Here is a 21,012-nt window from a genome sequence, read left to right as displayed (position 1 = left end):
AAGCCAATTCCACCATTCACTGAGATCGTGACTGTCCTATGACCTAACTCCATATACCTGTCTTTGCCCATTAGCTCTTAATATCTTTGGTTAACAAAGATCAGTCAATCTTGCAATTGAAATAACAACTGACTTAGCATTAACTGATGTTGACAGAAGAGGAGTTCAAAACTTCAACTAGCCTTCAAAGTGTTTCACTCCGAAAGATCTGGCTCTAATGTTTAGACTATACCTGTCAGGGCGATTATAATAATTTTCATAATGTTATTGGAATTTATTGTAGAGTAAGAGTGGGGTCTGTGTCTATATGTGTGTGTATGGCGGGGGACTGAATTGAATTAAAAGCAGCTGGTCTGAAGGCTTTGATGTAACAGAAGGTAAGCTCGGTTTAAAATGTTAAGTATATAAACATAGGCATAAAGGGAACATTTACATTTTTAAATAAACCAGACTAGCTTGAATTCAAAAGAAGGAGTGAAATATTACACCTAACCAGAAGTTAAGAAACCATATGTTTATTTTCTCCCAAAGATTACTGGTAAAATTGGCCCTATGATAGACTTTATTATTAGAGAGGTAAAAGTCCAAAGACATAGTGAAACAATGGGAATTTGCATTCAAAGGGGAAAATGTGTATAAAGGAGAGAAGCCTGTGTGTAAGGGCAGGTATTCTAAGATCTAACAAGTGTGAAAGATGCCTCCAGCCTCTAAGCCTCAAGCTGCTGTCTACAAGAAACTAAAGCTGAGAAAACCTCACTTTGAATTCAACTGTCCAGGGTATCGTATGTTACTTTGCCTGGGGTTTTTAAAAACCTAAGTGTCTCACTGTTGCCTTAACGGTGATGTAACTGGGGTTTAGATTAATCAGGAGATTTAGAAGTTAACATAGTAGTAATTTGTAGATCTATAAATGTGCTAAAAACCATTTCTCCTATAAATAAAGGTTTAATTTAGTTTTGTAAGGAACCTATAAGACTTGGTGGCCTTCCTTTTACTGAATTTGAAGCCTGCATCTCGAAATAAATACAAATTGCAAAGATAGTTGTGGTAGCTGCTTCAAGTTTCTATCTGGGTTTTGGGCAGCTTGGCATCTACCGTCCACCTGCCATAACAATACCCCCTAATCCTCGATTGCCCAACCAGCAGAAATCCTTTCTCTCTATCTATCCTATCTGTTTCCCCTTAATATGTTGAAAACTTTGATCAAAGCGACCCTTAATCTTCTAAATTCCAGGGAAAAGAACCGTAGTTTTTAATCCTTTTAAGTTAACCCTTGGTGTCCAGGTGCCTTTCTAATGTAAATGACCTAGTGCTCTAGGGCAGGTTATAACCAAAACTGGAAGCAAGGAGGACCACAAGGCAACACCGATCAAACGTAGTGGGTTCGACAGCACTGAGCATGTTTAAATGAGTGAGTGGAAAGGTGAATGAGCACCTATGGTTATCGAGTTCCTTTGGAATGATAAAACTGAAGCAGTACATGATTAAGGGGAGTTTTCCATAAGGCGGGTAGGACAAGGAGTATGTAAGCCGACATTTTTATCACTTAGCAACCAGAGGGAAAACTGATCACATTGATAAAAATGGAGAGAGAATCAACGTACTTGCAATGGAAAGCTTCTTCTTAATTTTATGGTATAAGGTATAAAGCCTCTTTAGAAATCTCACCAGTACTGAGTATTTTGCCATTTAAAGCTGGAAAATGATGAATCCAGCCTTTCTTTTCCAATGCTGTCTTTAACTTGATGATTTGCCCTCACATATAATTCCACAAACACCATCTATCCTCCAGATTGTGCATAGTATATGTAAGGGAAAGGTTTGATTAGCTAATGTTTTATTGTTCACTCTCAGGGGCGTGGGAGTCACTGGCAAGGCTGGCGTTTATTCTCCTCCCCCAACCTCTGGAGGCAGTGGTGGTGGAGGGCTGTCTTATTGAACTGTTGCTGTGGACCCTCTTGAAGGCAATGCAGAGCGTCAACACGTCCACCACAGCAGCTGGGAACATATTCCCAAAGCTCACTGCTCTCTGGCAAGAGACATGGTCCCAAATCCAGTCTATTTCTACTCTTATATGGTTTATGCACGGGTCTTCCCTAGTCTGTCGCACTGAGATAACTGTCACTAGGCCATTGAAATAGATTGTTGAAACACAAGGGTTAGGAACAGGCAAAAAAAAACCTTGCAGCCTGTTGAGCCTGTTCCGCCATTCAATACGACCATGGCTGATCTTGGGCTTCAACTCCCACTTTCCCACCCACTCCCCATATCCCTTGATTCCCCGAGAGTCCAAAGATCTGTCTATCTCAGCCTTAAATAGAGTCAATGATGGAGCATCCACAACTCTCTGTGGTAGCAAATCCCAAAGATTCACAACCCTCTGAGGGAAGGAGTTTCTCCTCATCTCAGCCCTGATCGGCCTCTAATCCTGAGACTGTAAGGCAGGGAACACTTACCTCAGCAGGTGTCGTGGCCAATTGAAGCCCTTGGTTCTTGGAAATCGCAAAAGCACTGGCAATCCAGGTGGTGAGGGAATCTGGAACTGTTCTCTGCAAGGTAACTGTTGAGCTTGAACTAACCGAAAGAAAAGAACATTAGAATAATGATCATAAAGTGCAGATATGACCGGCCTATCAGTTGGAAGTATTGATTCTACTGCCTGTAGAACATTAAATATTATAATTTAATCACCAAAAATAGCCGTGAACAATCTATTCTTTAGAACTATTGTCAAGGACAGTAGTTCCCCAATGAAGACAAACAACAAACAAAATCATGTTGATATAGCAATTCTCTCAGGGCATCCCAACCCACAGGAACTAGGAGCATTAGGAACAGGAGGAGGCTATTCAGCCCCTTGAACCTGCTCCACTAACCAATTAGATCATGGCTGATTTATACCCCAGCCCTACTTGCCCACATTTTTCCTTGACGGTATTACCCATAAAAATCAACGGATCTCAGTCCTATAGGGCTGGATTTCCGCCTTTGAGGTGGGTAGCGGGAGTCGGGAAATTTTCTATCCTGGCACACCTGCCTCAGGAAATAGTGCCTCGGATGACTCAATTTTCCTTCCAGTGGGGCGGTGTGGGCGTGTGCTGGAGGCAGACCCTGAATGCAGATTGGAGGCGGCCAAAGGGGCTGCCGAGTGTCAAGGCGGGCTGGTTAAAAGGTGGGCTCAGTCCTCTAGGGCATCGTCCCAGTTGTGTTGTTAAACATTAATCCCTCTAGCCCTCACGCCTACACCCCATCATATCCCCATCCACTTCCATGCCAACTCATGCCCCTCCAACCATCCTCAATGGACCCTCATAGCCTCCATGCCAACCCATGCCCTGACTCTACGAAAATATGGCCCGAAAGCTCCAATTGTCCTAGAATCCATAGCTTCCTGCAGGGAAGGTTTTCCAAACTTCTACTAACCTTTGGGTGAAAGAGTGCCTTCTTATTTTGCTCCTGAATAGCCTAACCTGTGATCTCTACCTAGAAGGACAAAGGCAGCAGATGCATGAGAACACCACCACCTACAAGCCGCTCACCATCTTGACTTGGGCATATACCCTTCATCATCAGTGAGTCAAAACTCCCTGCCTAACAGCAGAATGGGGGTATCCCCACTCTTTACTTTCCCTGAAAGGCTGTTCAGCTCAAGTACTCCCTGTGGTAGCAAGTTCCACATTCTCACCACTTTCTGGGTAAAGAGGTTTTTCTTGAATTGCCTATTGGGCTTATTAGTGACCATCTTATATTGATGACCCCTGTTTTGGATTCCACCACTAGCAGAAACGTCCCCTTTATGTTTATCCTATCAAACCTTTCAGTCTACCCTGGCATCATCCTTGTAAATCATTTTTCCCCCTTCTCCACTGCTTCTACATCCTTTTTATGATGTGGCGATCTGAATTCTGGAGAATGAACTCATTACTTCGCTTGAAAGCATTCATGACCTTGTTACGATTGACATTGAGCATCTACTGTTGTATCTGCGAGGTGGGCTTCCAGGTATAAATGAAAATGGGTTTTTCCTGTATTTAGATGTTGCTGATCATTAACATTTATACCTCTGCCCCTCCCCCAAAAATACATCATCATTGGGTTAAATTCCAGGAACTCCTGAACACCATCACAGGAGCGTGGCTGCACTTAGACTCTAGCGATTCAAGAAGGTTCACCACCATCCACACAAGGGCACCTAGACATGGACAATAAACGCTGACTCTGCCAGAATGCCCACATCCCCAGAATGAGTTTTTTTTAAACAAGTCAAGCCACTCACAACCACATGATTCTGATTAGTATTCCTGCAATTTAAACTACCCAACCATTCAAACAATTCAGATTTCACTTCCGTAAATTTCACCCTCATTACAGAGGGGTGAGTGTTCAGTGCTGGAAAAATGAATATTTTTTAAAATATTTATTCTTTCCGGGGATGTAGGCATCACTGGCAAGGGCATCATTTATTGCCCATCCCTAATTGCCCTTGAGAAGTCGGTGGTGTGATGCCTTCTTGAACCGCTGCAGTTCACCCACAGTGTTCTCAGGGAGGGAATTCCAGGATTTTGACTCAACAACAGTAATGGAATGGGAATATGGTTCCAAGTCTGGATGGTGTGTGGCTTGAAGGGTACCTGCAGGTGCTACTGTCAAAGGGGCCTTGGTGAGTTGCTGCACTGCATCAACAAGATGATACACACTGCTGCCACTGTGCATTGGTAGTGGAGGAATAAAGTGGTAGTTGGGGTGCCATAAAATGGGCTGCTTTGTCCTGGATGGTGTCAAACTTCATAAGTGTTGTTAGAGCTACACTCATCCAGGTAAGTGGAGATTATTCCATCACACTCCTGACTTGTGCCTTGGAGATAGTGGACAGGCTTTGGGGAGTCAGGGGGTGAGTGACTCGCCGCAGAGTTCCCAGCCTCTGACCTGCTCTTGCAGTCACAGTATTTATATGGCAGATCCAGTTCAGTTTCTGGTCAATGGTAACCCCTAGCATACTGATATTGGAGAATTCAGTGATGTTAATGGCATTAAATGTCAAGAGCAGATGGTTATATTCTATCTTGTTGAAGATGGTCATTGCCTGGCATTTGTATGGCATGAATGTTATTTTCCATTTATCAGTCCAAGACTGAATGTTGTCCATGTTTTGCTGCATATGGACATGGACTGCATGAGTCTCTGAAGAGTTGTGAGTGAGACTGAATGCTGTGCAATCATCAGTGAACATCTCCACTTCTGACCTGACGGTGGAGGGGAGGTCGCTGATAAAGTAGCTGAAGATGGTTTAGCCTGGACGTTACCCACAGGAGGCCCTGCAGTGATGTCTTGTGGCTGAGATGCTTGGCTTCCAACAGCTACAGCCACCTTCATTTATGCTAATTATGACTCCAACCAGTGGAGCTTTCCCTTATCTCATTCTCGTCAACTTCAACTTTGCTTGGACTCTTTGATGCCACAGTCTGTCAAATGCTGCCTTGATGTTAAGGGCAGCCATCTCATCTCATCTCATCTCTTGAGTTCAACTCTTTTGTCCATGTTTGGACCAAGGCTGTCTAATTCAACATTTCTCTAAATCGGCTTCCTACTGTCAGGTAGTGAGGGTATCGTGCTCAGTGCTGTTCTTGGAAGTCCTACCCAGTCAACATGTCCGACCATATCCAGGTCTCTGGAAAATACATTCTGACTTTCTGTTCTTCTTGTTTTTGCTTAGCCGAAGAGATCGTGGTCTTAAAGTTAACTTCGGCCATCATCTGGGGTATGTCTGTGAAGATAGATTCATTAGGTTAACAAAGCTCACTGTACACATTGTTCAGTATTTACGGTAATGCAGCACACACATTGTTCAGTATTTACGGTAATGCAGCACACACATTGTTCAGTATTTACGGTAATGCAGCACACACATTGTTCAGTATTTACGGTAATGCAGCACACACATTGTTCAGTATTTACGGTAATGCAGCACACACATTGTTCAGTATTTACGGTAATGCAGCACACACATTGTTCAGTATTTACGGTAATGCAGCACTCACATTGTTCAGTATTTACGGTAATGAAGTACAGCAACGCTAACACGAAATTCCTATGTATAAAACCTGTTACAGTCAGGAAGCCGGAGTGGGGGGTGGGGGGATGGGGGGGTGGGGAGGGGTGGGGGGGTTGGGGTGGGGGGTTAATTTAAATAGCCCTGATTCCTCTTCTCACCACCCGTCTGAAAACAGAGAGGCGTTTTGATTTTGATTTCCCCCTTTGTAAGCAGTGGCGTATTTCCCAACCCCTCGGTTTCCCACGTGATCCAATTTCTATTAATAATCCCACAGCGGACTTGAGAATAGGATGAACTCCACGGGATTAGTTTATCTGCCCACACTCAGACACGGAAGGAGGGTTGCAACATAGTCCCCTGTGCGTTCGTACCATAAAAGAGGGAGATAGAGAAAGCAAGATTTACAGGGCTAAGACCACAGAATAAAGAACTGTTGTTTCAGGTGTGTCCAGAATCAAAGTCCAATGGTGTACTCCTTCACTGAGGTCGGCAGGGTGAAAACTGGTGTTGGATAATTCACTTTATCCAGTAGCGATGACTTCCACAATGTGATAGGCACGCAGAGATGGATCAGTCTTATAGGTGATGGCACAGAGGTTCAGAGATTCTAGTAGAAACACTGTAGATGGGGACAGGCATTCAACCCTGGACAAAGCCTCTTTTCAAAGCTGCTGCTTGGCAGTTGGAAGTTGGAGACTGATTTGCAATACAGCAAACTGGTTCTCCCAGCTGGCGGGAGGGGGAGGGGGGGGTCATGCCACAAGGCTCCCACTTCTCCATTTTGACTTTGACAAAGGGTGTATATTCCTTTGTCTGGGTTCCGAAGGTTTTTTTTAATGTTCCAACTATTAAGAAGTTGAAAGAAAGGTTGCAGGATCCTTTATCCTAGCAGACTAGTAGACTCCAGTGGCCAGGGCTGGCTTATGGGATGTCGATGGCCTTTGTATAATTCCCTTTGAATTTAGGCTCTGCAGCCCACATTATTATGCATTACGCAGGGTTATTAACATCTCTTCAGAGGTATTGAGGTGCAAATTTCTTTGATACTGCCAGATTAGCTCTTATTGTTTGCAAGTCACAGGTAGACATGGTTTCAGTCATTTTAAAAGTTCATTGTCCAGTTTTAAAATTTTAGCCATGAGAGCAGAGTTACATCTCAGGCAGTCTTTGCCCTGTAAATCTTTCTTTCTCTATCTCCCTCTTTTATTGTACGAATGCACAGGGAGCTACGTTGCAACCTTCCTCCCGTGTTTGAGTGTGGGCAAATAAACTAATCCTGTTGAGTTCTGACTTCGGGCGCCCTCCCCCACCCTCCCTTAAGGTCTGGTGGCCTCCAGACCTATCCGTCCTCCCCCGCTTCTCCCCCGAGACCTGATCTTCCCCCTTTGCGCCCTCCCCCCAGCCCTTTCCTATCCACCCTGCCCTATGACCCCTTCAACATACTCTGGCCTCCGCTCCCCGGACTTAGGCTCTGACATCTTCATGAAGCTCCTCTTTTGTCCCTGCGGGGGCTAGAGAGCTGCCCACTAATCAGATTGGCAAGCAGCTCCCTAAGACGGGAATTCCTCCTGAGTGAGGGGCGGAAGTTCCGCGTGCTCGAGCGAGCACGAAATGGATGCGGGGCATTCGAAGTCAGCGGGGACTCAGGAGGGAGACCCCCATCGTCTGAAAAATTCGGGCCACGGAATCCATTTGGTGCCTCGTCTAAAAGGTGGCAGCCACGGCAGTGCAGCACACCCTCAGTACCGGGCCGGGGATGCCAATCCAGGTTTATTGCTCAACTCTCTGGAGTTGTGACTGGAACCCATGAGCTTCTGACTCAGTGGTGAGACTCTTAGCCACTGAGCTATATGGACACCTTCATGATTAGAATAACAATGCACAGTGCAATTCTACCCCAAGTGAATGAAAATAGAGGAAATGCCGGCAATGTGATAATATCACATTAATGAGCTTGACAATGTGGACATTTAGATCTGTAGTTTGTACTGTCAAACCGTTAGCTACACCTGGGTCACCCAGACTTTAACTCAATCTCAGATTTTTTTAAAAATTATTCTACACTCACAAGTACCAAATTCACCTCCTTGACCATGTTACAACCACTTTTAGCAGTCTCACTGCAGTACCTGTTTTTTTTTTCTCAGTTGCCTGGGATACACAATGTAGCATCAACGACAACTTCCCTCACTGGTTCATAGGAAATCCTGCTGATATTTTAATATGCAAACTCCATTTAAAATGTCCCTTTATTCAAATAGTGTGTAAAAGCATTTTGTAATTATCTGTTACAGTCCCCATGACGACTTTCATGGTATTTTCAGCACAGAAACGGGCCATTCGGCCCGACGGGTCTATGCTGGTATTTATGTCCCACACGTGCCTCCTCCCACCCTGCTTCATATCCTGCTATTCCGTTTTCCCTCGTGTATATATCTGTTGGCCAGAACACTAGAAGAACTCCCCTGTTCCTCTCAAAATGCTACCTTTTATGTCCGGCCAAGAGGAGGACCTCAGGCTAACGTCACACCTGAAATGTTGTACAGAATCTGACAGCGCAAAAGGAGAGTCAAAAGCAATAAAATACACTCTGGCTGGAAATTGTTTGAATAGGTCAAATCTAGGTGCAGCTGGCCTGACAAGGGAAAAACCTCCCCCATGAGTTATTTTCCAAATAATATAAAACACAAAACTAAATCATCATCAAATTGAAACTGTGTGAAACGAGAAAATTGTATTCAGCTCATTCCTTCACAATGCACAGACAATACTAACCTCTACGTTATGCTTACTCTCCTAACATAGGGGAGAAACTACAGAAAAGCATCTAAAGGCCAAATATTTCAACTATCTTTAAAAGCTCAATATTACTTTTTCGGATGAGGAGAGAATCTGTATTTCCGCAACTCAGTCGCATTATTTACACAAGCAGACAGGTTTAATATCCACTCCTTGTCCAGAGCGTTCAAATAAAAAGGTTAATGACTGTTAAAAATAGGTTACACTGTTAGATAGATGCATTTACCAGTGCTGTAGCAAAGGGAATTAAACACCACAAACTGACTTATTGAATTCATTGTATAAAAGTTGTTTATTATGCAAATGATAAGTTCCAAAACTCTTCAAGAGAACTACTTTAAAAATGAAATACTTCCTTTATAAAACCCAAATATGAATAAATTAATTTCATTCCATGGAGGTTGGTTAGCTCCAGCTAGCTAGGGAGTTAGCACGTGGTTCAGAACGATGTCAACAGCACGCAGCTCAATCCCAATTCTGGCTGAGGTAGACTTGGGGCCTGCCTCTTCAACCTGCCCTGTCGCATAAATCATGGCATAAACTGTGGTTCAGCAACCCTCAAATAATCGAAGATGCTACCCGGAGAAGAAGGATCTCATTCCACAGCTCGACGACCTATATTGTTCCCAATTCAGCAATGCCACAAATGTAAAATTCCCATTCTTGTGTTGGACTCCATCCATGGCCTCACCGCGACCTGTCCCTTTAACCTCCTTCATGAGATAGCTGCACTTTCCCCAACTCAGGCTTCTTGCGTATGCTCGATTTCCATCTCTCCACCATTGGCAGCCGTGCCTTCAGGTTTCAAGGCCCCAAGTTTTGGAATTTCCCCCCCCCCCTCCCATACCCTCGCTAAACCCCTCCATTTCTCTGATTCCCTGATTTAAGACACTCCTTAAATCCAACATCTTTGACCAAGCCTTTGGTCACCTCTAAAATCTCTTTATGTAGCTTGGAGTCAAATTGTAGTCCTTTTTTTCTTTAGCCTTTCATGGGATGGGATGCCAGCATTTGTTGTCCATGCCTAACTGCCTTTGAACTGAGTGGATTGCTAGGCCATTTGCAAGATTTCCTTCCCTAAAGGACATTAGTGAAGCAGATGGGTTTTTACAAACATCATGGTCATGGTCACCATTACCAAAACTAGTTTTCAACTCCAGATTTATTAATTGAATTTAAATTTGAACCCATCTGCCCAGAGAATTAGCCTGGGCCTCTGAATTACTGCCCTGTAGAATACTCATACAGATTCAAAACGTTAACTCTGTTTCCCTCTCCACAGACGCTGCCAGACCTGCTGAGCTTTTCCAACATTTTCCTGTTTTTATTTCAGATTTCCAGCATCCGCAGTATTTGCTTTTATCTCTGGATCACCAGCCCGTTGACATTACCGCTATGCCGCCCATCTCCTTCTGGTTTGGTGAAGTGCTTTGAGTCATTTTGTCTTTGTTAAAAGCACTTACATAAGCACATGCTATTGTTACAGTAAAACCAACTCACCATGAGTACGTTTCTTAGTGAGACCATTGGTGGAGACCAGTTCCACCCACACAGAGTCTGAGGTAAGATGCATAGGTCAACAGTCCAAACCGGCTCCTAATTTGTCAATCTCACTTAGGGATGTTTGTCAGACAGTGGAAAAATGCCACATAGGTGTTGGGGTGGGTGCTGATCTCAGGTTATGCCTGAGATCTACAGGACTGGAACATTTTGCCCCATATCTAACTGTGCCGTACACAACTGGAGCACATTTAGACAAAATAAAAACAATGACAATTAACCAAAGAAGCAACCGTTAGGAGATAAGGGTCGCAGAGGTAGGTTTTAAGGAGCATCTCAAAGGCGGAGCGAGAGGAGGAGATGCTTAGGGAGGGCATTCCAGAGCTTAGAGTTTGATGGCTTTAGACACAGCTGCCAATGACAGAGTGAAGGAAATTGGGGATGCATACAAGGCCAGAATTTGAGGAGTGCAGAGATCTCTCGGAGAGCGTGGAATTTCCTTCTCAGTGGTGTTTATTGGGCGCAGTATAAAATGAGCAACTAATGAAAGATCAGTTTGATCGGCTGTGTGCAGTAAAGCAACAACAGAGCCTTTCTTGGACATCTTTGAGTACACTTTTAAGTAAAGCTCCGTTTCCCAACAAACTGGGTTTTCTCTGAAATGTTTCAATATTCATACTTACAGAGCAGCTCACTGTAAGGAATAGAAGCATCTGTTAACACGATTAAACCATTGTCCTATTAATGAAAGGTCAGAGAAGGTTTCAGTTAGCATTTTTATAGTTGTGAATTTTGTAATCTTCAAGGTAAGGAAGGTGAATGTTGGGAGAGTAAAATAACCCTCAAATTTCACTGATCCCATCCTCGGTGGTGCCAAGGTTTCCACAATCCACCATGATCCTCCATAGCCTTCCCACCCTCACCATCTCCTGCTTCCCACTACACCCTCCCCACTTCCTCCTCACTGTCTCCATACCCTCCCCACCCGAACCACCACTCCCCATACTCTCACCACACCCTCCACACCTTCCATACACCCCCCCCCACCCTCTCCTCCTACCCTCCCCACTCTCACCATGCCCTCCCCTCCCTCTCCACACCCTCCCCACTCTCCCCAACCCCTTCCCATAACGTCCCCACTCTCCCCACACCCTCTCCACCCTCCCCCCACCTTCCCAACTCCCCCCACACTCTCCCCACGCCCTACCCACCATCACCACTCTCCCCACCCTTCTCACATCCTCCTCGCACCCTCCTCATGTCCTCCCTGCCTTATTCTGAGCCCTCCCTCGCTCCTCCCCACAGTCCTCCCCATCCCCCTCTCCATGTCCCTCCATACCCTCCTTATACACCTCCGTACACTCCCTGAAACTCTCCCCACTCCTCTCCACACCTGAAATACGTTGAAATCGGGATACCATCCATTAGCAAATGCTATGTTGTCTTTAGCAGCACCTTTTAACTCCTGAATAACCTGCAATTCAAAGGGAACAGAGATGTATATTATCATCATAGCCCACTCCTCATTAAAGAATAAATTCACTTTGCACCTTCTGTCCGTACAGCTGCTCTTCGATCTTCTTCAGCCATACTCCATCTGGCCACTAGGAGGTCCACAGCAACCTGAGACGACACACTCTGACATCCTGACCCCTTCTACAAAGGAAGATCCCATTCTCGAAGGTCAGTTGACCGAATCTCAGCTTTGGATGTTGCCCACCTTCTGTTTTGCCTCATGTAATTTTGCCTCGTCAAACACATCTCCCCATTTCAGAATTCCAAAGAGAGTGTTCCCTCCAGATACCCCGATCCACTCCTCAGTCACCCCCGACAGCCGCTCCCTTCCCTATGGCATCTTTGCGTGCAAACGCAGGAGATGCAACACCTATACTTTCACCTCCTCCTTTCTCACGGTCCAAGGCCCCAAACATTCCTTCCAGGTGAAACAGCGGTTTATTTGTACCCCTTTCAATTTGGTCTACTGTATTCACTGTTTACGATGTGGTCTCCTCTACATTGGAGAGACCAAATGCAGACTGGGCGGCCGCTTTGGGGAACCCCCTCCGTTCAGTCTGCAAGCGTGACCCTGAGCTTCCTGTCACTTGTCATTTGAATTCTCCACTTTGCTCCCACTCTGACCTTCCTGTCCTTGGCCTGCTGCAATGTTCCAATGAAGCTCAATGTCAGCTTGAGGAACAATACCTCATCTTCCGTCTCGGCATTCTACAGCCTTCCGGACTCAACACAAAATTCAACAACTTTAGACAATAACATCTGCCTCCATCTTGTTCTATGTGTTTTTTTTGGGGGGGTAGGGGGTGGGTTTGCTGGCTTGTTTCTTTCTTTGTCCCTTCAAACTGCATTTCAGGCAGCTGCTGTGTAGCCATCCCCACTTCATCTGGACACAGCCTTTTGTTTCTTTACTATACCCATCACCACTCTCTTTGTCTGTTGCATCATGAAGCCTTTTGTTCGTTAATCCCTCCGCCCTATCACTGAGCTTCGCTTTTGTTCTTCCTGCTGCCCCCTCCCCTTCCACTGGCTTAGAAACTCCTACATTTCTATCTTCCTTCAGTTCTTCCAAATTACTTTGCTGTGCATTAATTTCTTTCTGATTTGATCACTCAAGAGTCATTTTCATAACGTAGTTTGCAAAGTACCCTCGGCTGTTTTCAGTCCATGTCGCTTGTACATTATAAGAGCAGGAGAAGACCATTCAGCCCCTCAAGCCTGTTCCACCATTCAGTTAGATCAGGGCTGATCTGTATCATAACTCCATTTATCCATCTTCGTTCTATAACCCTTGCTGGCCGTGCATAACAGAAAAAACTATCACTCTCAAGTTAGGCAATTTTAAATTAACTCCCATCCTCAACAGCTCTTTGGGGGAGAGAGTCCCACTGTCCTTCACTGTCGCCGGGTCAAAATCCTGGAACTCCCTCCCTAACAGCACTGTGGGTGTACCCACACCACATGGACTGCAGTGGTTCAAGGAGGCAGCTCACCACCACCTTCTCAAGGGCAACTAGAGATGGGCAATAAATGCTGGCCCAGCCAGCGAAGCCCACATCCCATGAATGAATGAAGAAAAATTCCCCTTTGTGTGAAGAAGTGCTTCCTGACATCACCCTTGAATGGTCTGGCTCTAATATTAAGATTTTGCAACACGTTTGGCTGTGTTAATGGTGATGCCATACCGTGTGGCTTCTTAGCATTTGTACAGGTACAATGCTTGCTCCACTTTTTAGGCATACCTATATTAACCTACAACAATCATTGTAAACTGCCTGTTCTTTTCCACTTGATGATGCGGAAGGCTCTTGCAGATATGGGAATGATGAAGATATGTTTCTCTATAATTACTAGTCATTGTTTTGTGGTTTTCATGGAAAAACAAACAGGATAGTGGAAGGCGATTCCCAAAAACACTGAAGAGAATCCCATCCAGTAAAAAAAAAGGAAATGGGACTTATTCTGAAAATCCTTGACCTGTAACCCAGAAGTGAATAGTGATTTCCTGTTTCAGGTAAATTGACTGCAGAAAGGCTAACAGTTATTGCTAAGCTATTGCTTAGTCTCTGTCAAATATTTGTAGATCACGGCTTTCTCAAAGTTATTTTAATCAGCACTTACCATTGCCTCTGTGAGGTCATTCCCTCCCTTGAGGAGTTGAACACTCTTGTCCACCACTAAGACCCCGATAAAGGACTGGTCTTCACTGGTGGATACACTGAGTGAGACATTATCAGCTGGCTTGACTTGATCCTTGCTCCAGGACAATGAGACCTGTACCGATTGAAATAATCGTTAAAGTATCAGAGAGAACAATTTGCATTTATCTATCACCTTTAATGTAGATGGAGGTCTTGTTTTGCAGTGGGTAGTGTCCCTGCCTCTGAGCCAAAAGCTCCGGGTTTGAGTCCCGCTCCGGGACTGTGGCTACGGAAGGTGTGTTCATAACGTGGCCAACAGGTTGATTGTCAACCTGCAAATCCTTCCGCACCTGTGGCAGCAGTAAGGCTGGGTGAGACTCCAGGTCAGTCGTGCTTGATGTGGAGTGACACCTCTCAAGCGATAGCCTCTGGCAACAGTCTAGTGACCTGTTCCAGGGAAAACTAGCTATGAAAACAATCGTAAGCACATGCTTCATCTGCCTCATGCGTCTCTGGATGTGCAAAGTCTCCTAAGTATTTAATGTAATTAAATGCCAGAAAGACAACCGAGATGGTCTAGGCACATTCCAAGAATGGAAACAGTTGGAATATCTTTCACAGCCTGGACCCACAGAGATACGGGGAACGCAAAGCTGGTGAAGTGCTGCTCAGACAATGTCCCGGGTGACTTGTCGCAGGATGGGATACAGGCAACTGAAGTGACCAGATTAGCTGAGAACTGACCAACAGTGGAATCACTGCCGAGCTGAGGGACAATAACTGCTGTCCAGCTCCCGAGAATAAGTTTAAACATAAATCAAATGTCTCACCTTATTTGCAAAGATGCCTTCCACATTCAGATCCAAAGCATCGCTAACAATCTGACCATCTTCTGTAATATAGTAGGCGATGAGGCTGGCCGAAGGTGCCCAAGAAAGTTCCGGCGTCAGCTCAACTGTGGTGAGCTGACTTTTGCCTGCGAATACCACCTGCCCTCTTGATACCACCTGAGGGAGCAGGCAGGAAAAGCATAGGTAGATAGGCTTACCCCCAATACACTTCAGGCTCAAGATTACAAAGGGGCTGACAAATGTTTATCTGCATTCCACCAATTTACAACTCACGCCAAATGTTTTATAATTCAGCACTAAACAACAGGGGTCCTTGAAATTCCTCTCCGAGTTCCGCTGTCTCCTGGAAATAAATCGGTCAGGAAATGAATGGGACGGGGGGCAAAGCAATGCAATTTCTGGGATCTTCCTCAAGGGCAGAATTACCACCTGGCTCATTACTGAAGCCAACGTGGATTGAGTGGGGTTAGAGATTTCCTAAATCAGGAATTGCTAATTCTCAGGCTGCAGGGAGACCCCAGTGCAGCAACAACAACTTGCATTCATATAGCACCTTTAACGAAGAACGCAACATAGAACTATTGACTCCACAAGCTCTCACTCACTCACTGACTTTTCCAAAACCACTTCAACTAATTCATGATCGCAGGGAGTCAGAGACTATCCGATAGGCAATGGGCACTTGGCGGGGTACACTCAAGACGGGATGCCAGTCCATCACAGGGCACGCACACACACACACACACACACACATACACACACAGAGGGACAGTTTAACTGTAACCAATCCACCTAAGCAGCATGTCTTTGGATGGTGGGAGGAAACCGGAGCAGACGACGGAAACCCACCCAGACACGGGGAGAACGTGCACACAGACAGACACCCGAGGTCAGGATCGAACCCGGGTCCCTGGAACAAGTTCTGGTGTAATTCAAAAAAGTTGCAGCGCTTGAACATATTCCTTTTGTTTGCAGAGAATGAGTCCTTGAGTGTGAATGTATGTCACTTCCAGGAAGCTTAAATAAACCACATTATTAGCTCAACTGAATATCTTAAATTGGTCGTTAGTGTAGCTATTAGCGCACTCAGGATTGTTCAGCAAGTGCTGCCCGATCGCGGGATCACATCGAACAGTAGACTTTTTGTTTTGGGTTTTTCCAGCCCGGGCTGGTTGAGTATGGTCTATGCTCTGCACAATTCTGAACAAACCAAAGGTTATCTAACTTTCACACTTCGACTAACATCACCAAATTTAGATTATCCAGGTATTTACCACATCATTGTCAACGGTCACCATGTTTGTTAACATAGTGCACATTAACAATATTTGTTGACTATTGAGATCTCCCTAAGAGGTGTGATACCTTGCTGCACAAATGAACCTTCCCTTTAAATTCTAAGTTACTGATCAAATCACCTGGTAGTTAGTCTCGTTCAATACTTCTGAACTTTCAATGGCAACTTCAAATGGCAGCCCCACCTAGAAATAAATAAAGTCCATTAACGCACTTTAAAATTACGATGCAGAGATTAACTGGAAGTATTTCTCTCCAATGATTATGAATGGTTAGGAATATTACCTTGACAAGAGAACTCTCCATCTGAAGCTGGATGAATGGTCTCCTGGACAACTGGGCATTACTGTTCACCGAAATATATTTCATCATTTTCTCAAATGTAATCTGTTGGGAATTTCAACACCGCAGTCAGTCACAGTGTGTACAGGTTCTACCTGTGTCTAAAGCCCCAAATTCTACTGACGCCATTTGATTCTTTACTGAATGAATTAATGAACTGACCAACGTGGAGGATATTACATCAGACAATCCTTGGCTTGGAATTGTCTGGCTTATGACTGAGGAATGCACAATATAGAGTGTTAGCTTCTAACAGCTTCAAATTAATAGCAAGGAGAGGGTGCGGTGTCTTTGGGTAATTTCTTACCTGAAGATTCGGATAAAGTTTTGCAAATTTGAATGTAACTTCATTTACAATCCACTTTAATCATTAAGAAAGGCAAACATTATTTAGAAATGCTCTGTGCCTCCCTTGTGTGCCTCCACACAGCTGTATTGCGTGTGCATATGTGTGTTTCTGAGCCTGTGTGTGAGTTAGACTGTGTTTGTGTGTCTGTCTGTGCGCAGGTGTGTCAGTCTGTATACATATCAGTCTGCCTGTGTGTCAGTCTGTGTAACTGTATTAGTCTGAGTGTGTCTGTCTGTGTCTCTGTGCATTTGTCTTCGGGTGGAATTTTACGCCCCACCCACCCAATGCCGGTGGGATCTTCCCGTCCCACCACAGTCAATAGACCTTTAAACGGCTCGCCGCATTTTGTGTCCCGACCCACCATGATGGGACCATAAAATTTCGTCCTTTGTGTTTGAGGGATTGAGAAAACTTCTGTGTAAGTGGGAGTGAATGCTTGTGGAAGTTTGAGCGTGTATTTACGAGTTGTGCGTGTGTGAGTGTGTACGTTTGTGTCTGAGTGTGTTTTTGAGTGAGACCGTGAGTGAGAGTGAGTGGGAGTGAGTGGAAGTGAGTGGGAGTGAGTGGGAGTGTGTGTGTGAGCATGCGTGTGAGTGAGTCTGTGAGCGTGCAAGTGTAAGTGAGTATATATGTGAGTGTGAGTGTATGTGTGTATGCGCATGTTTGTGTGTGTTAGTGAGCAAGTGTGTGAGTAAGCATTTTTCTGTGAAAGTGGGTGTGTGTATGAGTGGGCATGTTTGCGTGAGTGTGTGTGTGAGTGAACTTGCGTGTGTGTGTATGAGTGTGTGTGCGAGTGTGTGTGTGCAAGTGTGAGTGTGTGTGTGTGTGTGTGTGTGCGTGTATTTGTGTGTCTGTGTGACAGAGTGCCTGTGTGTGTATAAGTATGAGAATGGGTGTGTGTGTGTATGTGTGTGTAAGTGTGTGTGTGTGCATGTGCGTGAAAGGGTGAGTGAGTGTGTGTGCGTGTGTAAGTGTGTGTGTGTGTGTGTAAGGGTGTGTAAGGGTGAGTGTGTGTGTGTAAGGGTGAGTGTGTGTGTGTGTATGTAAGTGTGTGTGTAAGTGTGAGAGTGTATGTGTGCGTGTATGTGAGTGTGTGCAAGTGTGAGTGTGCGTATATGCGAGTGAGTGTAAATGTGAGTGTATGTAAGTGTATGTGTGTTTAAGGTGAGTGCGTGTGTATGCCTGTGTGTTTGTGTGTAAGGGTGAGTGTGTGTGTTTGTGTATGTGTGTGAGCACTTGTGTGTGTGTGTGTGAGAGAGAGAGCTTCTTTAAGAAGGTCTAGCATCTACCTTCATTGATAAGCGCACAGTGTTTGGCAGCAACGGAAACTGAATCTTAACAAATCCACTCTCAGGAACAGTGATCTTGATGGTGTACGAGGTGCCCCAGGCATTGCTAACAAGATGGCTGTACTTTAACAGTTCAGTGGCATATTCTGGTTTTGGATCAGATGGCTGGTTTGAGGTTTGTGTTACATAGACAATCAGAGTGTTCTCTCTGTCTTCTGCTGTCAGTTTTCTGTGATCGATACGAGAAACTTGAACCTTGAAATGAAGAAGAGAAGCATTTAGCCCATTCAACCGAAACCAAAGCAATAATAAAATTGACATGAGCAGGATCCTTGGATTCATTTGGAGGAATATATTTAGTAAAATTAGCAATTCTTGCCACTATTATTTTCATCAATAAAGCACAAAAAGCAAGTTAAAATTAAATCTTATGGCCCTGGTGAGACGTTAAACTAAATTTATCTTCTCAAAAGATATCTAGTCATGAATCTCATTTGCTGTTTGTGGAATTCTGCTGTGCACAAAATGGCTGCCACAAAATGCCTTACATAATAGCAGTAATTGCACGTCAAACATAAACCAACCCTGTGAAGTGCGGTGATGTCCTGAAAACCCAATAAAGTTCTAGATAAAGCCCAGGCTTCTCAGGGAAAGTAAAGGGTTGGGTAAAAAGCGCCAGTCTTGCCAGCGATGACCAGGGCGCAAGAAATAAAAATCCAAGCTCTTTCTCGAAGAACTGCCTGATGTGACATTGATCCAAACAGACCAGTTTGATCTGGGTGGATCTCCAATTTGTTGCTGAGTTACTTGGTGTGAATCGATGCAGTAACAGAGCCGGAATTATGGATGAGGAATCGGGGGGGCAAGGTGTGGGAGGAAGTGGAGCCAACAGAACAGGTTAAGTGGCAAAGAGTCCTACACCCCTTCCGCGCTCAACCCCTCTCCCAACCTCTTTCCTGTCACGCACCCTCACCCTTACTCTCCTCTACCTCCCACCTCCACCATTCCCTCATTCCCCCATCGCCTCTCACCCGCTCCTCCACTCCACCTCCCATTCCTCCCCATCCCTGTCTACCTGACCTCCGCTTCCTCTCACACACCCCTCTCCACCTCCCCTTCTCCCTCGCACTCCCTCCCCCACCCCTCTCCTTTCCCATCCATCTCCCCCTCCATCTCTGCCTCTCCTTCACACTCCCCTTCCCCTCTCCCTCTCTGTCCACCTCCCCCCTTCCCCATCTACCCACCCTCCCCTTCTCCACCTCACCCCACCCCTCCCCCTCCCCCCTCACATACCCCCTTTCCCCTTTCTGCCAGCACCAGCTCCTCCCCTCCCCCTCCGGCCCGGTTAGAATCGGGCTGCCGCTGTTACATCGGTTCTCAGTAAGGGCTTACATTGGCCGTGAAGTTGAGAGGCGGCTTTAGGGTTTGCTGATGGTTGAGAATCTCCAGCTTGTACTTCAAGAATGAAACAGTGACATTTACATCTGTGGACTGCATCACACCTGTGATTGTAAAACAGGAGTTTTATTCACAGATAAACATTGAGTTGATCCAGCGATCAGGGATGAAATCACTCAGCTTAATATCTATCCATCGCTTGTTAGTACAGAACGTGAATGTTGTTGAAAAAAGAGACTCTGATTGGTGGCTCACTTACACTTTCTCCTTTATATTTTCATGGGATGTGGGCATCACTGGCAAGGCCAGCATTTGTTGCCCATCCCTAATTGCCCTTGAACTGAGTGGTTTGCTGGGCCATTCCAGAGGGCAGTTAAGAGTCAAACACATTGTTATGGGTCTGGAGTCACGTGTAGACCAGACCGGGTAAGGACGGCAGGTTTCCTTCCCTAAAGGGTGTTGGTGAACCAGATGTGTTTTCACAACATTCAGTGACAGAGGTAATGGTCACCATCACTGAGACTAGCTTTCATCCAGATTTATTGGACTCAAACTCCACCAGTTGCTGTGTGGGATTTGAACCCACACACCCAGAGCGTATTTCTGGCCCGCCAGATTTCTAGTACAATGACATTACCACTATACTGCCATCTCCCCACTCAACGCTACACATATTTTTACACAGGGGTAAAAGCAAAATGCTGAGGATGCTGGAAACCTGAAATGAAAACAGAAAATGCTGGAAAAACTCAACAGGTCTGACAGCATCTGTGGAGAGAGAAACAGAGTTAACGTTTCGAGTCTGTATGACCCTCCCTCAGAGCTAAAAAGCTCTGAAGCTCTGAAGAGCACTGAAGAAGGGTCATACAGACTTGAAATGTTAACTCTGTTTCCCTCTCCACAGATGCTGTCAGACCTGCTGAGTTTTTCCAGCATTTTTGGTTTTTATTTTATTACAGGGACCTGCAGGCAAAAGGGACATGTTCAGGCATTGCGCCTTTTCTGGGTTCAACAAAAGCTCGGGGGACAATAGTGCCCTGGTGCATTCTCCATGGCAACACCTCAACCAATCAGTGTTGACTTGCCAACCAATCAGCACCGTTTTCTCATGCAGTATAAATTGTTGCTTCCTTTGAAATTTGGCATTCTTGCATCTGTCCTGATGAGTGCACAATCAAAAGCTTTAACAGTTTAATATCTATTAACATTCCAACTCAGTCATAGCATTAGGCAGATACAAACCAAGATCCACAACTGAATATTGTGAGCGCTTTAACCCGCAGGGACTCCAGGCTAAAATCTATCCATTTACTTTTAACAGGTTAACAAAATGCACTGAAAAATGGGGTTTCATATCAGACTACTAAGAACAAGTTCAACTCGATAGTTATGCCTGATTTGTGCAGTTGCAGATTGTAACCCAATTATCTGGTCATCTACCTCATGTACAGTTTTTGCGTGCTATGCAAAAATTTGTGATCAC

General features: G+C 45.0%; 1 protein-coding gene and 1 long non-coding RNA gene across 2 annotated transcripts in view; both read right to left on the bottom strand.

Moving 5' to 3' along the window:
* The window catches only part of cd109 (CD109 molecule), a 103,621-nt gene that overhangs the window by 60,920 nt on the left and 21,689 nt on the right, over positions 1-21,012 (bottom strand). Inside the window, exons 8-11 of the mRNA XM_078557540.1 lie at positions 14,835-15,011; positions 13,985-14,137; positions 11,770-11,825; positions 2,457-2,574 (exon numbers count right to left, since the gene is read on the bottom strand). Coding sequence (XP_078413666.1) covers positions 2,457-2,574; positions 11,770-11,825; positions 13,985-14,137; positions 14,835-15,011 — 504 coding nt within the window. The remainder of the gene's footprint in view (positions 1-2,456; positions 2,575-11,769; positions 11,826-13,984; positions 14,138-14,834; positions 15,012-21,012) is intronic.
* Positions 16,280-18,262, bottom strand: LOC144690172 (uncharacterized). The gene is made up of 3 exons (XR_013578782.1): positions 18,132-18,262; positions 16,437-16,538; positions 16,280-16,336 (listed from the first exon to the last, which is right to left on the bottom strand). It is a non-coding gene; the product is annotated as an uncharacterized LOC144690172 (long non-coding RNA).

Source organism: Cetorhinus maximus, chromosome 14 (genome assembly GCF_964194155.1).
Source record: "Cetorhinus maximus chromosome 14, sCetMax3.hap1.1, whole genome shotgun sequence".
Taxonomy (NCBI): domain Eukaryota; kingdom Metazoa; phylum Chordata; class Chondrichthyes; order Lamniformes; family Cetorhinidae; genus Cetorhinus; species Cetorhinus maximus.
The sequence above is the reverse complement of the archived record's forward strand: the minus strand, read 5'-3'. Positions and strand labels throughout refer to the sequence as shown.